General features: G+C 41.5%; 6 protein-coding genes across 6 annotated transcripts in view; 3 read left to right on the top strand and 3 right to left on the bottom strand.

The window, feature by feature from the left end:
* LOC144630341 (alpha-1,6-mannosylglycoprotein 6-beta-N-acetylglucosaminyltransferase A-like) overlaps window positions 1-19,209 on the bottom strand; it is a 241,034-nt gene that overhangs the window by 111,443 nt on the left and 110,382 nt on the right. The window lies entirely within an intron of this gene.
* Window positions 1-19,209, top strand: part of LOC144631017 (alpha-1,6-mannosylglycoprotein 6-beta-N-acetylglucosaminyltransferase A-like) — a 44,135-nt gene that overhangs the window by 8,548 nt on the left and 16,378 nt on the right. Inside the window, exons 6-11 of the mRNA XM_078489378.1 lie at window positions 494-657; window positions 15,170-15,301; window positions 15,580-15,716; window positions 16,598-16,719; window positions 17,396-17,468; window positions 18,132-18,217. Coding sequence (XP_078345504.1) covers window positions 494-657; window positions 15,170-15,301; window positions 15,580-15,716; window positions 16,598-16,719; window positions 17,396-17,468; window positions 18,132-18,217 — 714 coding nt within the window. The remainder of the gene's footprint in view (window positions 1-493; window positions 658-15,169; window positions 15,302-15,579; window positions 15,717-16,597; window positions 16,720-17,395; window positions 17,469-18,131; window positions 18,218-19,209) is intronic.
* LOC144631018 (uncharacterized) lies at window positions 1,660-4,246 on the top strand. Its single transcript, XM_078489379.1, has one exon. The coding sequence runs from the start codon at window positions 2,546-2,548 to the stop codon at window positions 4,241-4,243; it is 1,698 nt and encodes a 565-aa protein (XP_078345505.1). The 5' UTR covers window positions 1,660-2,545; the 3' UTR covers window positions 4,244-4,246.
* On the bottom strand, window positions 4,288-8,271 carry LOC144631015 (uncharacterized). Its single transcript, XM_078489375.1, has 3 exons — window positions 7,365-8,271; window positions 6,478-7,048; window positions 4,288-6,355 (listed from the first exon to the last, which is right to left on the bottom strand). The coding sequence occupies exons 1-3, from the start codon at window positions 7,946-7,948 to the stop codon at window positions 4,700-4,702; spliced, it is 2,811 nt and encodes a 936-aa protein (XP_078345501.1). The 5' UTR covers window positions 7,949-8,271; the 3' UTR covers window positions 4,288-4,699.
* On the top strand, window positions 8,709-9,993 carry LOC144631019 (uncharacterized). Its single transcript, XM_078489380.1, has one exon. It carries the CDS (start codon window positions 8,968-8,970, stop codon window positions 9,988-9,990), a length of 1,023 nt encoding a protein of 340 aa, XP_078345506.1. The 5' UTR covers window positions 8,709-8,967; the 3' UTR covers window positions 9,991-9,993.
* Window positions 10,035-14,018, bottom strand: LOC144631016 (uncharacterized). The gene is made up of 3 exons (XM_078489376.1): window positions 13,112-14,018; window positions 12,225-12,795; window positions 10,035-12,102 (listed from the first exon to the last, which is right to left on the bottom strand). Exons 1-3 carry the CDS (start codon window positions 13,693-13,695, stop codon window positions 10,447-10,449), a joined length of 2,811 nt encoding a protein of 936 aa, XP_078345502.1. The 5' UTR covers window positions 13,696-14,018; the 3' UTR covers window positions 10,035-10,446.

The raw sequence follows: 19,209 nt of genomic DNA on the forward strand, positions 1-19,209 counted from the left end.
TTATCATTATCATTATCATTGGGTGGAGAAAAGCACTATGAGAGTTAAGACTATCTAAGATCTCATGCAGTGAACCCAGTCTGGGCTAAAACCCAGACCACTCGATAAGGAGTCCAATATGCTAGCCATTTGGCCACTGCATCTACAATGTTTTACGTTCCAATTCCCTATCTTCATGACGTTCTTTGGGTGGACTAGTGGTCTCATCTGCCCAACGGCTTCCGTGTGGCTTTCATCCCCATGCGTCATCGAACTTCTCATGGTGCGAGGAGTTACCACTATGTCCCCCAGATCATTTGAAATTATTCTGCTTCTGGTTTCGGTAATAATGTGTTTTTTTACAGGAGCGGGTTATCAGCCCGCAGCCCAATCCCCAACCTGGAGGACAAGGGGGCTGTTCTTCGTCTGGCCTCTACCCTTCGACCAATCCGGCATCTACAATGTACATTGTACCTCTAGTTAACTAATCATTGTTTTAAAACTCTTTTACTAGATTTTTATTTTCTTCGGCACTTATGCTTATCGACCAGCCTGGCTCCGTTCAGCATATAGAGGTGCACCTCTGGGTGAGATGGTGCAATGGAGTGACTTGTTAGCTTCCTTGTACATCTTGGGACATAATTTGACACTTGCCGTCAATTCTAAAACATACAAAGAGTAAGTGTTGTTACTTATTTAACACTTTGCTCCCTGATTCATACACCGCAGCTGAGTAGTGTCTCGCTCATGTATATACACAGACTGTACACCGCAGAGTCAAGCACACCGCAGAGTATTCTCTCAAACTCCTGTTTATTAGCTAAATACAATATATTGTAAGTGTCAGTTGTGCAAGGTATGACTTTTTAGCATTTTATTTTGGAGCAGGGTGAAGATAAAAAAAAATATTTTTGCTTTGATTAAAATCGGGATGACAATTTTCTGTTTGGAGGCTAAAGAAGATAGCCAGTATAAATAGGTATCCATCTTGAAGCTATCTGCAAGCAGACTATTCTTAAAATTGTCGTAAAAGAAAACCTTAAATTAATATTATTTTGGGACCGAAGCAAAATTTACCAGAGCAGAACTTAAACAAAAGGGTCAGGGCTCTTTTAGTGTATTTTGAAAGGGAATTAATGCCGGAGCACATTGACACTAGTTTCCTTCTCCAGAAGTAAACCCTCCATGCCAGGTACACAGCAGTAAGACCTTTTTTCGTGGTCGAGCCAATGGGCACAAACTTTTTGGGTGACCATTTAAATAAAGCCATTGAACATGCAGTACTTCACTGTGGTGCTGTTAATCATGCTGTGTAAGATGATTCTAATGTGTTGGAATTGGAGCATTAATTTGCATTACTTTCATGAGGATATTTTTTTCTCCTTCCCTTGTTCTCCTCCTCTTTCTTGTCTTGTCTTGTCTTTCTTGTCTTTTTTGTCCCCCATCCTCTTCTACATTTCCCAAAATTTTTCCAGGGTTTATTTTACTGCCTTCGAGAACATCAAAGTGCTCTAGATTTTGAAGCTTGGTTCTATTTTACCTAAACGTTTAATAGATGCTTTTTTAGCTTTAAAGCTGAACTTGTTGGGTTTTTTTCACGTATTTTAAGTTTTTTCGGCTGTTCCGATATTTGTAAAGGAACGTTCCTCTAGGATCGAGTGTTCCTCATTTTTGTGTTCCTATTAACCTTAAGAGGACCAGCTTTTTACAGAGTAGGAACATAGCGTTCCCTGTAAGGTAAGACAAGAACGTTTTGTTCCGAGTTGTCAACTGCAAGTGGAACACATTGTTCCCAAATGAGTGATTTAGGACTGTATTGTTCCGAGTTCCTATTTGTGCATGGAACACATTGTTCCTAACTTGATAAATTAGGACTGTTTTGTTCCGAGTTCCTATTTGTGCATGGAACACGTTGTTCCTAACTTGATAAATTAGGACTGTTTTGTTCCGAGTTCCTATTTGTGCATGGAACACATTGTTCCTAACTTGATAAATTAGGACTGTATTGTTCCGAGTTCTTATTTGTGATGGAGCACATTGTTCCTAACTTGATAAATTAGGACTGTTTTGTTCCGAGTTCCTATTTGTGCGTGGAACACATTGTTCCGAAATTAATAAAGAAAGACTGTTTGTTCCGATTTTGCTATCTGTGAATGGAACATATTGTTCCGAAATTGGTAAACAGGAACAAGTTTTGGACTTTATTGTTCCGATTTTATATCTGCTAATGGAACATTTTGTTCCAAAAGTGGTATTTCGGACTCTTTTGTTCCGTGGTCCCATTTGCGTATGGAACATAATGTTCCCAAATTCATCGGTCAGGATTAAAGTTAGGACTGTTTTGTTCCGATTTATCGGTCCGTTAACTATGTATTGTGTCCCTGAATTGAAAAAGGCGCGTACAGACCGGCTTGGGCAAGTTTGAGTTGTATCTCACTGTCATGAATTTTACACAATAGTAATGAGCGTGGGCAAGCAAGGGCATGTTTTGGCAAGTTGAAACGTCCTTTGTTTCGGCTAAGATTTAAAGGCGATTGTGTTAGCCACATGTTGTTTAAAGGGAAAAATGAGCAAGAAGTGCAAAGTCAATTGGTCAGATGTCCAAGGAGCATCACCCAAACCAAAGCGGCTTCACTTGGAAAAAGATGAAGCAGACAGCTTGTACCATTGCCCGATACAAGAGTGTGAACATGATGGATTTCAAAGTCAGAGAGGCTGTAGAAAACACGTTAGCACTAAGCACAATTGGTTCTTTTATTTTGACGAAAGGCCCGATTCTAAACAAGTAACAAAGTCGCTGACGATTGGAAGAAATGAAGATGAGACAAGCGAAACCACAGAGCGCAACGTGAAGTTACTTTCTTCATTTCCATTATCATGTAACATTGGCGAAGTATTCACGAAATGGTTGACAGGAAGTGCTGGCGGTTGTAAGAAAGATCGTGCCGCTCAACAGATAGTGACAAGGTGCTTCAAATTTCTTAGATTTTGCTGTGAAGATGAAGAGGAGTTAACGTTTGAAGTGATCGACTTTAGTTTGTGTTCTCCAAATCTGTTGTTTAAGTTTATCGACTACTTACAAGATGTATGTAAACTCGGCCATGGTGGGCGTTTGGGCTACATAGATTCAATTTCTGAATTGATCGACTTCAGAAAACTTCATGGCGCATCAGAAGCAGTTCTAAGAAAGTTCTCTACGACAGAGTTGTACCTCAAGAGAGCCCGAAAAACAGTTGCAAAGATGATGAGATTGCAGTGGACGCAAGATTTAGACATCGAGACTCTGGAAGCAAGAGGGCACTGGGCAACAATGGAGGAGTTATTGGAGGTGGTGAAATTTCATCTGCCGCGTTACGAAAATACAGTGAAAATGTGTAAATCCAGTCCAGCCCAAGTTAACCCCTCAGACCTAACATTTGCCACGAAATTTGTAGCCATGTATCTGTTCATCAAGGTGAAGGGATCGCGACCAATGACTTATCAATATTTGACGGTGGACATGATTGCCACAGCTAAGGAAAACGGTGGATTTATCGATCAGAAAACGTTCAAGACGGCTGGAAAATATGGCTTCGATTCTTTGATTCTGACCGACGCAAACATGCACGTTCTTAACGGCTACATCTCGAACGTTAGACCGTTGCTTAAACCCCAGTGTGATTTCGTTCTCGTCACCAGAAATGGAGGTCAGCATGGTAAACTGGGCGAAACTATGAGCAAACTGGTTTTTGATGCAATTGGAAAATACATTCATCCCACACGTTATCGCCAAATCGTCGAAACGCAAAGCCTCAATCAGCTCACTAGCGAGGAGCAAAGGTTTTTGTCTGAGGACCAGAAACACAGTTCTGCCGTTGCTAAAGTTCACTATCAAAAGCAACGATCGCGAGAAGTTGCCCTGAAGGGTCACGAGTGTCTTCAAAAACTTCAAGGTCCCAAGGGTTCCGAGGTAGACGATGACGTACACGCAAGACTTGGCGGTTCAACGTCCAGCTCCGGGCCTTCAGTTGAAACAGCTCAGAATAGAAACAGCTCGACCCCCATAAAGGATGCCCTGCCTAAGAGAAACTTGCACCTTCAGAGGAAAACTCGTCACGTTTTAAAATTCACGAAAGAAGAGGATGATTTTCTAAAGGAAGGGATAACTAAGCACGGGTTTGGACAGTGGACAGCTATTTTGAGAGATTCCGATTTCGCATTTCAAGACGGAAGAACGGCGGACTCTCTAAAGAAAAGGGCCGGAATGAAAATGTCGCTGGTTTGAAAAAGATACTGGAAAAGTGTGGACACTGACTTTCAATGCAAAGAATGGGTGTAAGCAGAGTTTGTTGTACACAAAAGAGACAAAACTAAATTGCTTTATTGTAAATTCATCTTCCTGTCTCGAGATGACAGCATAACTCGACCAAAAAAGTTATTATTTAATTATGGAATTAGGTAATACACTCTTTGAATATCACTCTTTCTATTCGATTGCCTGAGTTTACAGTGCTTGCAAAAATTACAAACTTTTGTTTATAATCAATTGATATCGGGTGCAGGATTCACATTATTACTGCACGTGTGAATGAACACCAACGCTAATTTCTCTTGCTTTCTTTTTGAATGTAGAATTCTTTAGGAACATTAATACTCACACTATTACATTTGCAAATTTAAACACAGCAATAGAAAAAAAACACTAGCCGCAGATCAGTGTCCGAACAAGAAAACGTTCAATCTACGCTTGCGACTGGAAAATAGCAGTTATTTTCTTTTGCTTCTTTGATTTTGCCTGACTCTGGGCACGCGGTCTCTTTGATGACTTTGCTGGTTTGCACGCCATCACTGGAGACAATGGACAGGGACTTTCAAAGTCGCTGCGCGGGATGTAGGTGGGGGTCTTTGGCGGAATCAGCCAACCGTCTTCTTGGTCGTCTTCGTCTGAGCTCCTGCTTCTGGCAGGCAGATTTGCTGGACGCTGGCTGGGTGGGAAGACTCTAACTGGCAGCGGAGAGAACAGGTCTCTTATCAAATTCACGGAAGAACGGTCTACCAGCTCGTTGCTAAGGCAGAGCCTCTTGCGTTCTGCCAGGGCAGCCGGTAGTTTCAGCGTTCCGTGACGCTCGTGATAACAGCGCAGTTTTTCGCAATTGATTTCCAGGAGACTTTGCATCACTCTTCGTTCTTCTTCGTCTCTTGGATCTTCCATTCTTTCGCTTTGCTCAGCCATTTCCTTCTCCATAGTTAAAAGCCACGGCTTCCCAAATGCTGTACTGATCTTTTCCTGTTCCTGATCTTCTTGGAAGGCAGCGAGGTCCCTTCGAATCGGTGTGGGCAACGGCTCGTTATGGTCGTGCGGGAGCAACGACACGTGCTCCACGGACACTCCCCTCGTTTGTAAGAAGTGTTGCCTCTTCTTATAGCACGTTTCTTCAACCCTTTTCTGCCTTTCCTTTTCAGAGAGATGGCTTTCTAACATGTGGCTCAGTTGACGGTGACGTAGAGAGCCAGGTGAGCATTGTGCCAGCCTAGCTTTCAAGGTCGTCAGGGTCTCGTCTTCATCGGAATTGCCGACATCTTCAATGGCGTCCCCTTCAAAGCTTTCTTCTCGGGATTGCGGTTCTGCCAGAAGGCCGCCACTCTGTTCTCGACTACATTCGCCCTGAGCGGTTTCGTCGACTTCTTCGTCTATTAAAGAAACGCTCAAAATGTTGCGCAACTCCTCCTCAGGCATACCACTTTCGTGCACAGTGGGCATTGTACTGGCCTGACTGCTCGGGCTGTCTCCTACGATATTGTGCGCCCACACAATGCAATCCATAGCATGTTTCCTCAGCCACTTGTTTGCTTCTGGTTCGACACGAGGAAGACTCTTGAAGTGGAACTTGCGCAGGCGTTTGTCCATAGCTTCATTGTGAGCTGCACCAAAATCCATTTCCACCTGGCAAGTTATGTACATGGTCGCAGTGCAATGGAAACCTTGAGCCTTTTTCCACTTCGCGTCGTGCGACGTGAAGCCCCCTTGACATATGATTTTCCAGTCATCTATGTCGAGCAGTGTGGCAAATGCCTCGTCGAGGAAGATAACCTCTGTCAGGTTGTCGATCATGGCCTTGTTGAAACTCTTTTGCTTCGTGACGCGAGCAATTCGGCTTAGGGGAATGATCTGAAAAACAGGTGAAAAGAGGCTGGTCTTTCCGCTGTCAGCTGAGCCAATGGCACACAGCACAGGCTGTTTGTGTTCTTTGGGACGGAACAACGCCAGGAAATCTGCACAGAACTGCCGAATTTCATCTTCTGTTAGGCTGTTCCTTAGGATTGCCTCAAAATATCTTGGCTCCGGGTCCTTGAGTCGGTCGTAGTCCACAAACGCGCGTGGAGTTGTGAGACCCTTCTGTTGAAACGAGCCAAAACAAAAGCACATCAGACAGTGCTACAGATCGTAAAGATTTGGTTTGAAAATTTGATTGTATCTTCTTAATTAAATGTTAAAACAGTCCAGTGTATTCTTCTCACCTGAGATTCTGAGATAATCCCTTGGACAAACGACCCAGAGGAAAAGCTCCAAAACCACCCGTCTTGTACTTCGATCAGGTCTCTGTCAATCTTAATTTGGCGTATGAAAGAGCTTTCTGGCTCGCTTAGTATGGGCAGAACACGTTGAATATGCTGGACCAGACGGTCTTTGAACGCTTCGTTTCCCATTAGGCTGTGAAGGAACGTTTTCATGGTACACAGATACTGGAACGTGAACTGCGATTTGGCCGCCAGTTTGTACACCTCGCCGCGATAAACAGCATACTGCAGCTTTTTCATCACAATTTGTATATCGTTGCACAGGACTGTTACTGGACAGGATAGTGGTTTGTGCGGCGGATCTGGTAGTGCTGTCTGCGATGTACTTTGCAGGTTGTTATCAAATCCAAAGGTGTCTAACACGAGACCAGCTCGGCGTAATTCCGAAACGGATGCTGCCATCATCGTTTGAAAACTCTCAAGAACGACACGAAGGCGAACGACATTTTCCGTCGGCGCTGACTCTTGGGATTCTTCGTGGAAGTCACCAAGAAGCTCCCCTTGTAGAGCCCTGTTAATCAAAACAAAAGGTTTTGCTTACGTAAGGCAATGCAATATCTCCCTGGTATTACTTTGTGAAAGTAAACTGCTGAAATCAAACTCGCGATGTTTTGAAAATGAGAAGATAAAAATTGATCAATTATCGATAATCAAATAACAGTTTCTTTGCACCGGGCAATGAAGCATGATTACTTTGATTTTTCAATGATGAATAGCATTTTTTACCTTTCGGACTGTTTATGTTTGTTTATTATATATTTACTTTCATTAATGTGCAATTTAGCAGAAATTCAAAGAATAGAAATCGGTCAAAGTTATCTACTCACCCGAGGCAATGCTGGTACGATGACTCCACTAGTTGCATTAAGCAGAGGTTTTTGTGGTCCTTAAACACTTGACACAGCTGATTCAGGTCATGACAGCAGTTTTTCTTTCGTGACGCCCTTGATGCATAATATTCCAAACCGCAACTTGCGACAGCTCTTTGGATTGTAAGTGCATTAATGACCGAGCCATTGTTTGTTTGGCAAGCCACCCAGTAAGATATGGCTGGGAATGTTTGCTTTCCCGGTGATGAAAGCTGGGACGCATTGACGGGCGATTCGTCATTCGATTCGTCACTCTCTCTGGTCTCCTGCAATTGTGGCCTTTTTCGCTTCTTGCTGTCCAATGTTGACGTACTTATCGCCGAAAAAAAGAAGCAAATTTCCGCCAATTTTGACAAGGCTAAATCGCATTCGTCGCGTTTCTCGCATATCCAGTTCCATGCTCTTTCTATTTCGGCGTCGCTAACCCGCCACACGCACTTAAAAGCAACAACCGAACACAGCTTTTCGACCCTCGCAACTATCTCGCACTCCGCCTTATCTCGTATTGCCTTACTGTTTAACTGAGAGCAAGGCTTGCTCATCTTGCCACATGAACATGAGCATGAACTGAGCCGTTTGAAGTTCTGTCTACCATTAAATACTGTTCCGTCACAAGCATGAACCAATTGTCATTCTCAAACCAGCCGGAGGGAATAGCAGAGCGAATCACAGGTGAAAGATTGAGAACTCCATTTGATCACCGCCAATAGCTTTGCAATATTCTTTTTCTCTAAATTCTTTCGTTGAGCTCAAAAACAAATAATGGCTTTCACCTAAACACACCACAATACAAATCTCCAAAACAAGTTAATGCTTTAATACATTTGATGAAGAAAAGATTACATAAGCGTTATGTAACCTATCAATAACTTTGATATCTCTGACAAATTAGTTCCTCTTGAAAATAATAACGGAAAAAAGGTGCTAACTTAAACAAATGTATTCATGCGTATGTGATGCGATGAATAATAATAAGTTGATGAAGTGAATGTTACTCTGTTGTTGGCGTGTATACTGGGTATGGCGTATACTACGGATATGGCCAGAGTTGATTAACAAATTCACTCAAACCCGCTATATACGCTTAAACCGGTATATACGCCAACAACAGAGAAAGATCATTGCAACAACTCATTAGCATGCAGTAGGCACATTTCACTCTGTACACGGCGTGTTTACCGGGTTTAGCGTATTAAGCGTATATGAGATGAATTAATTAACATCAACAATAACAACTACTATACTACTACTACTACTACTACTACTACTACTGACAATAGTGACAAGGTGCTTCAAATTTCTTAGATTTTGCTGTGAAGATGAAGAGGAGTTAACGTTTGAAGTGATCGACTTTAGTTTGTGTTCTCCAAATCTGTTGTTTAAGTTTATCGACTACTTACAAGATGTATGTAAACTCGGCCATGGTGGGCGTTTGGGCTACATAGATTCAATTTCTGAATTGATCGACTTCAGAAAACTTCATGGCGCATCAGAAGCAGTTCTAAGAAAGTTCTCTACGACAGAGTTGTACCTCAAGAGAGCCCGAAAAACAGTTGCAAAGATGATGAGATTGCAGTGGACGCAAGATTTAGACATCGAGACTCTGGAAGCAAGAGGGCACTGGGCAACAATGGAGGAGTTATTGGAGGTGGTGAAATTTCATCTGCCGCGTTACGAAAATACAGTGAAAATGTGTAAATCCAGTCCAGCCCAAGTTAACCCCTCAGACCTAACATTTGCCACGAAATTTGTAGCCATGTATCTGTTCATCAAGGTGAAGGGATCGCGACCAATGACTTATCAATATTTGACGGTGGACATGATTGCCACAGCTAAGGAAAACGGTGGATTTATCGATCAGAAAACGTTCAAGACGGCTGGAAAATATGGCTTCGATTCTTTGATTCTGACCGACGCAAACATGCACGTTCTTAACGGCTACATCTCGAACGTTAGACCGTTGCTTAAACCCCAGTGTGATTTCGTTCTCGTCACCAGAAATGGAGGTCAGCATGGTAAACTGGGCGAAACTATGAGCAAACTGGTTTTTGATGCAATTGGAAAATACATTCATCCCACACGTTATCGCCAAATCGTCGAAACGCAAAGCCTCAATCAGCTCACTAGCGAGGAGCAAAGGTTTTTGTCTGAGGACCAGAAACACAGTTCTGCCGTTGCTAAAGTTCACTATCAAAAGCAACGATCGCGAGAAGTTGCCCTGAAGGGTCACGAGTGTCTTCAAAAACTTCAAGGTCCCAAGGGTTCCGAGGTAGACGATGACGTACACGCAAGACTTGGCGGTTCAACGTCCAGCTCCGGGCCTTCAGTTGAAACAGCTCAGAATAGAAACAGCTCGACCCCCATAAAGGATGCCCTGCCTAAGAGAAACTTGCACCTTCAGAGGAAAACTCGTCACGTTTTAAAATTCACGAAAGAAGAGGATGATTTTCTAAAGGAAGGGATAACTAAGCACGGGTTTGGACAGTGGACAGCTATTTTGAGAGATTCCGATTTCGCATTTCAAGACGGAAGAACGGCGGACTCTCTAAAGAAAAGGGCCGGAATGAAAATGTCGCTGGTTTGAAAAAGATACTGGAAAAGTGTGGACACTGACTTTCAATGCAAAGAATGGGTGTAAGCAGAGTTTGTTGTACACAAAAGAGACAAAACTAAATTGCTTTATTGTAAATTCATCTTCCTGTCTCGAGATGACAGCATAACTCGACCAAAAAAGTTATTATTTAATTATGGAATTAGGTAATACACTCTTTGAATATCACTCTTTCTATTCGATTGCCTGAGTTTACAGTGCTTGCAAAAATTACAAACTTTTGTTTATAATCAATTGATATCGGGTGCAGGATTCACATTATTACTGCACGTGTGAATGAACACCAACGCTAATTTCTCTTGCTTTCTTTTTGAATGTAGAATTCTTTAGGAACATTAATACTCACACTATTACATTTGCAAATTTAAACACAGCAATAGAAAAAAAACACTAGCCGCAGATCAGTGTCCGAACAAGAAAACGTTCAATCTACGCTTGCGACTGGAAAATAGCAGTTATTTTCTTTTGCTTCTTTGATTTTGCCTGACTCTGGGCACGCGGTCTCTTTGATGACTTTGCTGGTTTGCACGCCATCACTGGAGACAATGGACAGGGACTTTCAAAGTCGCTGCGCGGGATGTAGGTGGGGGTCTTTGGCGGAATCAGCCAACCGTCTTCTTGGTCGTCTTCGTCTGAGCTCCTGCTTCTGGCAGGCAGATTTGCTGGACGCTGGCTGGGTGGGAAGACTCTAACTGGCAGCGGAGAGAACAGGTCTCTTATCAAATTCACGGAAGAACGGTCTACCAGCTCGTTGCTAAGGCAGAGCCTCTTGCGTTCTGCCAGGGCAGCCGGTAGTTTCAGCGTTCCGTGACGCTCGTGATAACAGCGCAGTTTTTCGCAATTGATTTCCAGGAGACTTTGCATCACTCTTCGTTCTTCTTCGTCTCTTGGATCTTCCATTCTTTCGCTTTGCTCAGCCATTTCCTTCTCCATAGTTAAAAGCCACGGCTTCCCAAATGCTGTACTGATCTTTTCCTGTTCCTGATCTTCTTGGAAGGCAGCGAGGTCCCTTCGAATCGGTGTGGGCAACGGCTCGTTATGGTCGTGCGGGAGCAACGACACGTGCTCCACGGACACTCCCCTCGTTTGTAAGAAGTGTTGCCTCTTCTTATAGCACGTTTCTTCAACCCTTTTCTGCCTTTCCTTTTCAGAGAGATGGCTTTCTAACATGTGGCTCAGTTGACGGTGACGTAGAGAGCCAGGTGAGCATTGTGCCAGCCTAGCTTTCAAGGTCGTCAGGGTCTCGTCTTCATCGGAATTGCCGACATCTTCAATGGCGTCCCCTTCAAAGCTTTCTTCTCGGGATTGCGGTTCTGCCAGAAGGCCGCCACTCTGTTCTCGACTACATTCGCCCTGAGCGGTTTCGTCGACTTCTTCGTCTATTAAAGAAACGCTCAAAATGTTGCGCAACTCCTCCTCAGGCATACCACTTTCGTGCACAGTGGGCATTGTACTGGCCTGACTGCTCGGGCTGTCTCCTACGATATTGTGCGCCCACACAATGCAATCCATAGCATGTTTCCTCAGCCACTTGTTTGCTTCTGGTTCGACACGAGGAAGACTCTTGAAGTGGAACTTGCGCAGGCGTTTGTCCATAGCTTCATTGTGAGCTGCACCAAAATCCATTTCCACCTGGCAAGTTATGTACATGGTCGCAGTGCAATGGAAACCTTGAGCCTTTTTCCACTTCGCGTCGTGCGACGTGAAGCCCCCTTGACATATGATTTTCCAGTCATCTATGTCGAGCAGTGTGGCAAATGCCTCGTCGAGGAAGATAACCTCTGTCAGGTTGTCGATCATGGCCTTGTTGAAACTCTTTTGCTTCGTGACGCGAGCAATTCGGCTTAGGGGAATGATCTGAAAAACAGGTGAAAAGAGGCTGGTCTTTCCGCTGTCAGCTGAGCCAATGGCACACAGCACAGGCTGTTTGTGTTCTTTGGGACGGAACAACGCCAGGAAATCTGCACAGAACTGCCGAATTTCATCTTCTGTTAGGCTGTTCCTTAGGATTGCCTCAAAATATCTTGGCTCCGGGTCCTTGAGTCGGTCGTAGTCCACAAACGCGCGTGGAGTTGTGAGACCCTTCTGTTGAAACGAGCCAAAACAAAAGCACATCAGACAGTGCTACAGATCGTAAAGATTTGGTTTGAAAATTTGATTGTATCTTCTTAATTAAATGTTAAAACAGTCCAGTGTATTCTTCTCACCTGAGATTCTGAGATAATCCCTTGGACAAACGACCCAGAGGAAAAGCTCCAAAACCACCCGTCTTGTACTTCGATCAGGTCTCTGTCAATCTTAATTTGGCGTATGAAAGAGCTTTCTGGCTCGCTTAGTATGGGCAGAACACGTTGAATATGCTGGACCAGACGGTCTTTGAACGCTTCGTTTCCCATTAGGCTGTGAAGGAACGTTTTCATGGTACACAGATACTGGAACGTGAACTGCGATTTGGCCGCCAGTTTGTACACCTCGCCGCGATAAACAGCATACTGCAGCTTTTTCATCACAATTTGTATATCGTTGCACAGGACTGTTACTGGACAGGATAGTGGTTTGTGCGGCGGATCTGGTAGTGCTGTCTGCGATGTACTTTGCAGGTTGTTATCAAATCCAAAGGTGTCTAACACGAGACCAGCTCGGCGTAATTCCGAAACGGATGCTGCCATCATCGTTTGAAAACTCTCAAGAACGACACGAAGGCGAACGACATTTTCCGTCGGCGCTGACTCTTGGGATTCTTCGTGGAAGTCACCAAGAAGCTCCCCTTGTAGAGCCCTGTTAATCAAAACAAAAGGTTTTGCTTACGTAAGGCAATGCAATATCTCCCTGGTATTACTTTGTGAAAGTAAACTGCTGAAATCAAACTCGCGATGTTTTGAAAATGAGAAGATAAAAATTGATCAATTATCGATAATCAAATAACAGTTTCTTTGCACCGGGCAATGAAGCATGATTACTTTGATTTTTCAATGATGAATAGCATTTTTTACCTTTCGGACTGTTTATGTTTGTTTATTATATATTTACTTTCATTAATGTGCAATTTAGCAGAAATTCAAAGAATAGAAATCGGTCAAAGTTATCTACTCACCCGAGGCAATGCTGGTACGATGACTCCACTAGTTGCATTAAGCAGAGGTTTTTGTGGTCCTTAAACACTTGACACAGCTGATTCAGGTCATGACAGCAGTTTTTCTTTCGTGACGCCCTTGATGCATAATATTCCAAACCGCAACTTGCGACAGCTCTTTGGATTGTAAGTGCATTAATGACCGAGCCATTGTTTGTTTGGCAAGCCACCCAGTAAGATATGGCTGGGAATGTTTGCTTTCCCGGTGATGAAAGCTGGGACGCATTGACGGGCGATTCGTCATTCGATTCGTCACTCTCTCTGGTCTCCTGCAATTGTGGCCTTTTTCGCTTCTTGCTGTCCAATGTTGACGTACTTATCGCCGAAAAAAAGAAGCAAATTTCCGCCAATTTTGACAAGGCTAAATCGCATTCGTCGCGTTTCTCGCATATCCAGTTCCATGCTCTTTCTATTTCGGCGTCGCTAACCCGCCACACGCACTTAAAAGCAACAACCGAACACAGCTTTTCGACCCTCGCAACTATCTCGCACTCCGCCTTATCTCGTATTGCCTTACTGTTTAACTGAGAGCAAGGCTTGCTCATCTTGCCACATGAACATGAGCATGAACTGAGCCGTTTGAAGTTCTGTCTACCATTAAATACTGTTCCGTCACAAGCATGAACCAATTGTCATTCTCAAACCAGCCGGAGGGAATAGCAGAGCGAATCACAGGTGAAAGATTGAGAACTCCATTTGATCACCGCCAATAGCTTTGCAATATTCTTTTTCTCTAAATTCTTTCGTTGAGCTCAAAAACAAATAATGGCTTTCACCTAAACACACCACAATACAAATCTCCAAAACAAGTTAATGCTTTAATACATTTGATGAAGAAAAGATTACATAAGCGTTATGTAACCTATCAATAACTTTGATATCTCTGACAAATTAGTTCCTCTTGAAAATAATAACGGAAAAAAGGTGCTAACTTAAACAAATGTATTCATGCGTATGTGATGCGATGAATAATAATAAGTTGATGAAGTGAATGTTACTCTGTTGTTGGCGTGTATACTGGGTATGGCGTATACTACGGATATGGCCAGAGTTGATTAACAAATTCACTCAAACCCGCTATATACGCTTAAACCGGTATATACGCCAACAACAGAGAAAGATCATTGCAACAACTCATTAGCATGCAGTAGGCACATTTCACTCTGTACACGGCGTGTTTACCGGGTTTAGCGTATTAAGCGTATATGAGATGAATTAATTAACATCAACAATAACAACTACTATACTACTACTACTACTACTACTACTACTACTACTACTACTACTACTACTACTAGTAATAATAATAATAATAATAATAATAATAATAATATAAATATAATTAATTAATTAATTTATTTATTTATTTATTACTATTATTATTATTATTATTATTATTATTATTATCATTACTAATAGTAGTAGTAGTAGTAGTAGTAGTAGTAGTAGTAGTAGTAGTTATTGTTGATGTTAATTAATTCATCTCATATACGCTTAATACGCTAAACCCGGTAAACACGCCGTGTACAGAGTGAAATGTGCCTACTGCATGCTAATGAGTTGTTGCAATGATCTTTCTCTGTTGTTGGCGTATATACCAGTTTAAGCGTATATAGCGGGTTTGAGTGAATTTGTTTATTAACTCTTGCCATATCCGTAGTATACGCCATACCCAGTATACACGCCAACAACAGAGTAACTTTCACTTCATCAACTTACCTTTCATTTTTACTGTAAGTATCTTATGATACTTACAGATCAAAACGTGATAGGGAACAGAAATTTTGGGAAACGATCTTCTTCTTCTTCTTCTTCTTCTTCTTCTTCTTCTTCTTCTTCTTCTTCTTCTTCTTCTTCTTCTTCTTCTTCTTCTTCTTCTTCTTCTTCTTCTTCTTCTTCTTCTTCTTCTTCTTCCTCCTCCTCCCCTCTTCCTCCTCCTCTCTGTATTACCCTTAATAATGCCCCTGTTATGTAGAGCCAGTGGAGTTGTTCTTTATGTCTTAAATCTCTGTTTTTCAGACACCTGTCAGTTCCAAAGAACAAATCTTGCGCTGATGTGTTCACACCGGAATTTGATATTATCTACACAGACTACAATGGATTGGGTGTCTACATGCAGCCTAACCTTCGACTTAATATGTCCCCATACAGGTACTTGCATACTTGTCTAGTTCTTGTGCTGATAACCCTGTAACATTTTGCGTCATTTCAATACGAGTTCGCCAAACATTTAAAGAGTTTTTTTTTTATTTAACTAGACTTTAGTATGATTTTCCTACGAGAGCAGTCTCCATACGCCAAGTTAACTATCACTCAAATAAAACAAGGCCGAGTCGTCTAAACTGTTAAAAAGAGGGGTGTCGAATGGTCTTTGTTAAAAGACGGCTTTAGTGTGTGCTTTTTATATATTACTTTCTAACTGTCTTTAGATGCCGTTTACGAATTTTGGATTCTTTTGGAACAGAAGCAGAGTTTAATTACGGTGCATATCGAGGCGTCGTACCTGGAAATAAGTCAGATTTGGCAAAAGCTGACTTACAATTAAGGCAGCTATTCACAATGTTTCGTAAGTACTACCCACGAAACTTTTAAACACTGTACTAATTAGGCAATTTTAATATTTTAAATCATTTTTAAAATCATTTTATATTTGATACAATAAATTTCTCGTTCGTACGTTCGTTCGTTCGTTCTTCCGTCCGTTTGTTCATTTGTTTACTCGCTCGCTTTCTCGTTCGTTCGTTCGTTCGTTCGTTCTTCCTTCCATTTGTACGTTCATTCGTTCGTTCGTTCGTTCGTTCGTTCGTTCGTTCGTTCGTTCGTTCGTTCGTTCGTTCGTTCGTTCGTTCGTTCGTTTGTTCGTTCGTTCGTTCGTTTGTTTGCTCCTTCATTAGCTTACTCGCTCGCTCCTTCGTTCTTTCGTTCTTCCGTTGGTTCGTTCGTTAACTCGATCGCTAGCTCTGTCCTTCGTGCGTGCGTTCGGTCGGTCGTTCGATCGATCGATCCAGTTTCTTAAGGTATTTTTTCTTGAATGTGTTTCAGCACAATGTATAGATAAAGAATGTTTGAGTTTCAAAAACCCCAAAAGAAAAAAAAAACGATTGAAAGTTTTATCGTAAGGAAAAAGATGATGGATGTAGATTTTACCACAACTCCTTGAGAACTTAACACAGCCAATAACCAATTCGTCAATCAATCAACCAATGTTTTTTTGCCCCATGGGATCATGGCACAAAGAAAGACATATTTTTGCGGAATGTATCCGAAATTTGTCTGCTAGGTTTGAAGCTTTTAGAACTTTTGTGTGCGTCTTCTTTTTGGGCGGTTTTTGTGTTTTTATGTGCTGAAAAATGTGAGTAAATTTAAATGTACCAGCCGAGTGGCCATTTTTTTTCCTATGTAGGATTCGGCAACACTCAGGCAATTCCTTTTGTTCTTATCACACAGCTCACAGTCCAGATAACTCGTTCCTGGGGTTTGTGGTCAGTGGTCCTGTTCCAGTAGATGCTAAACCTCTAAAGAAGAAACCGATTGGATTAGTTTATGGAAAAGACGTGGCATTTTGGGCGGTAAGGATTTTTTAATAACATTGAATGGTCTTAGCGGAATTCACCGAATTGACTGTACGGGAAAATTACATCATGTATAAATCTATCCGCTACATGTGTTATACTGAGCAATCTATCTATCTATCTATCTATCTATCTATCTATCTATCTATCTATCTATCTATCTATCTATCTATCTATCTATCTATCTATCTATCTATCTATCTATCTATCTATCTATCTATCTATCTATCTATCTATCTATCTATCTATCTATCTATCTATCTATCTATCTATCTATCTATCTATCTATCTATCTATCTATCTATCTATCTATCTATCTATCTATCTATCTATCTATCTATCTATCTATCTATCTATCTATCTATCTATCTATCTATCTATCTATCTATCTATCTATCTATCTATCTATCTATCTATCTATCTATCTATCTATCTATCTATCTATCTATCTATCTATCTATCTATCTATCTATCTATCTATTATAATTTGTCAGTCTATCGGTCAGATTGAGTCAAACTTTGTAACATTTCTTTGATTTGTTTTCTACCTCCAACTTTCGGTAGATTTCACTGCTGTTCTTTTAGGTTATCTTTGGGCCTGTGATATCATTTTGTTACTGGACTGAAGTGTAGTGGTACCTTATGTTAATTCACTGTTTTATATGTGTCAAAGGGAAAAAGGGAATATCTTGACACGTTACATAAATACTTGGAGATACATGGAACATTTTCTGGATTGAAGGTACGTTTGTTACGATGGCTAAACACAAATCAAATACAACTAGGAAAAGAACGAAGGTGACTGAGCTATAGGCTATGAACAGTAGTGCCAAGTGCACGGGACAGAAAGAACTATGTAGATGAAAGGTTATGGAATTAGTTTTAGACTTAATTTCCATCACTCCCTTGCATGAACTTAAAGGAGCTATGTCAGGGGATTTCGCAGATTTTTGGTTTAAACTGTTCTGAAATTACTGGTAGGCAATTTAACCCATCAAAAACATTGTCTTTCAATACCTAAAACAGAGAAAAATCAAACCACGGCTAAAAAATGTCGATTTTGTGAAGACGCTCGGAAACAACTTGAATAGTTAAGTACTTGCAGTCCATTTCCATCCTAGTCATCTGCAGCCAAAGACGCTTGTTAACAGTATTAGTACTCCCGGGAGTACTCCAATATCGCAATTTCTAATAAATTGGACCATCATTTTTAGGTTTAGTTATTCAAAAAACTGTTAAAATCCCGGCCAAAGCAACCTTAAATTCGTTATCTGCAAAGAATCGAAAAGAAAGAATGTTAGGTTCGTATGGCTGGTAATATTGGTAACTCCCTGTTCTGTATACTTCCCTCCTACATGTAGGAGCAGACACAACCAAAGAAACGCTCTTCTTTCATTTTCAGAGGAGAGACGTCAAAAGAAACGTCCCCGAGTACGTGGTAGCACATGGCATACTTACTAAACCTGAGCTGGAAAAACTCTTACAAGAAACCAAGGTGCGCTTATATGGTGTACTTTTTGTTTATTCTTCTATTCAGATCTTAATAATATACATACAAAAATTTCTGCATGCTCATTGGCTGAGAGCACGTCAATTAATCCCAAACAGTGCAGAAAGTTGAAATTGAGTGCAGAAAGTTGAAATTAAATTGATTGACAGGAAAGTCAGAAAGCGCACCAAAACAAAATGGCGGCCGATGTAGGAGTATTTGAGAGAGCAAAAATCGAGCAAAAACATGACGATTCATGAAAAGTTTGACCGATTTAACGAAAGTTAGAAGTATATAAATCAAAGTATTAGGAATTGGACGTTTGTTCAGTACAAGAGAGGCTTTACGAAACTACTGAAAGCTACCAATCGTGGAATTTCTTACGCAACGGCTCGTAAAGAAGAAAGATTACAAGCGTGAATTGAAGTTGGACATTTCAGCCCATACCAATACAATTGAATAAGGATAAAAGCACCTGATAATGCATGGCAGAGAGCTTTAAAATTCCCTAGCGGTGTCTGGATTTTACAAAGCCCGGCAACCCCGTTATGTTTAAGAACGAATCGGAAAGGTAAGCTACTGAACACGTTTTGTTTGTCATCCACTTCAAGTGAAATTTTTGAATGTGTATTATTAACAAGTAATCACATGATTTTTCTCGTACAATTTGGGATAAATCAGCACTCGTAAATTTTTCAAAGACTACAAATTGCACTCGCCTTACGGGCTCGTGCAATTTGGTTAGTCTTTGAAAAATTTACTCGTGCTGATTTATCCCAAATTGCACTCGAAATCATGTGATTACCTATACTTACGCGGTTTGAAAACAGATCTGGTCTCTGTAAAGACAAGTTATACCCATTGATTTTAGTCAAAATACTATAAGAATCAGTACTACCACCACCACCACCACTACCACTACCACTACCACTGCCACTGCCACTGCCACTACCACTACCACTTCCACTACCACTACCCCTACCACTACCACTACCACT

The sequence above is a fragment of the Oculina patagonica genome, chromosome 11 (genome assembly GCF_052425735.1).
Source record: "Oculina patagonica isolate OP01 chromosome 11, crgOcupat, whole genome shotgun sequence".
NCBI lineage: Eukaryota > Metazoa > Cnidaria > Anthozoa > Scleractinia > Oculinidae > Oculina > Oculina patagonica.

What these genes read in the sequence shown, in the direction of transcription:
- LOC144631018 (XM_078489379.1), top strand. Translation starts at nt 2,546, where the DNA reads ATGAGCAAGAAGTGCAAAGTCAATTGGTCAGATGTCCAAGGAGCATCA.
- LOC144631015 (XM_078489375.1), bottom strand. Translation starts at nt 7,948, where the DNA reads ATGAGCAAGCCTTGCTCTCAGTTAAACAGTAAGGCAATACGAGATAAG. An exon ending in TCGTACCAGCATTGCCTCGG is followed by an intron (nt 7,049 to 7,364) that starts GTGAGTAGATAA and finishes TTTGATTAACAG; the next exon opens with GGCTCTACAAGGGGAGCTTC. An exon ending in GGATTATCTCAGAATCTCAG is followed by an intron (nt 6,356 to 6,477) that starts GTGAGAAGAATA and finishes TCGTTTCAACAG; the next exon opens with AAGGGTCTCACAACTCCACG.
- LOC144631019 (XM_078489380.1), top strand. Translation starts at nt 8,968, where the DNA reads ATGATGAGATTGCAGTGGACGCAAGATTTAGACATCGAGACTCTGGAA.
- LOC144631016 (XM_078489376.1), bottom strand. Translation starts at nt 13,695, where the DNA reads ATGAGCAAGCCTTGCTCTCAGTTAAACAGTAAGGCAATACGAGATAAG. An exon ending in TCGTACCAGCATTGCCTCGG is followed by an intron (nt 12,796 to 13,111) that starts GTGAGTAGATAA and finishes TTTGATTAACAG; the next exon opens with GGCTCTACAAGGGGAGCTTC. An exon ending in GGATTATCTCAGAATCTCAG is followed by an intron (nt 12,103 to 12,224) that starts GTGAGAAGAATA and finishes TCGTTTCAACAG; the next exon opens with AAGGGTCTCACAACTCCACG.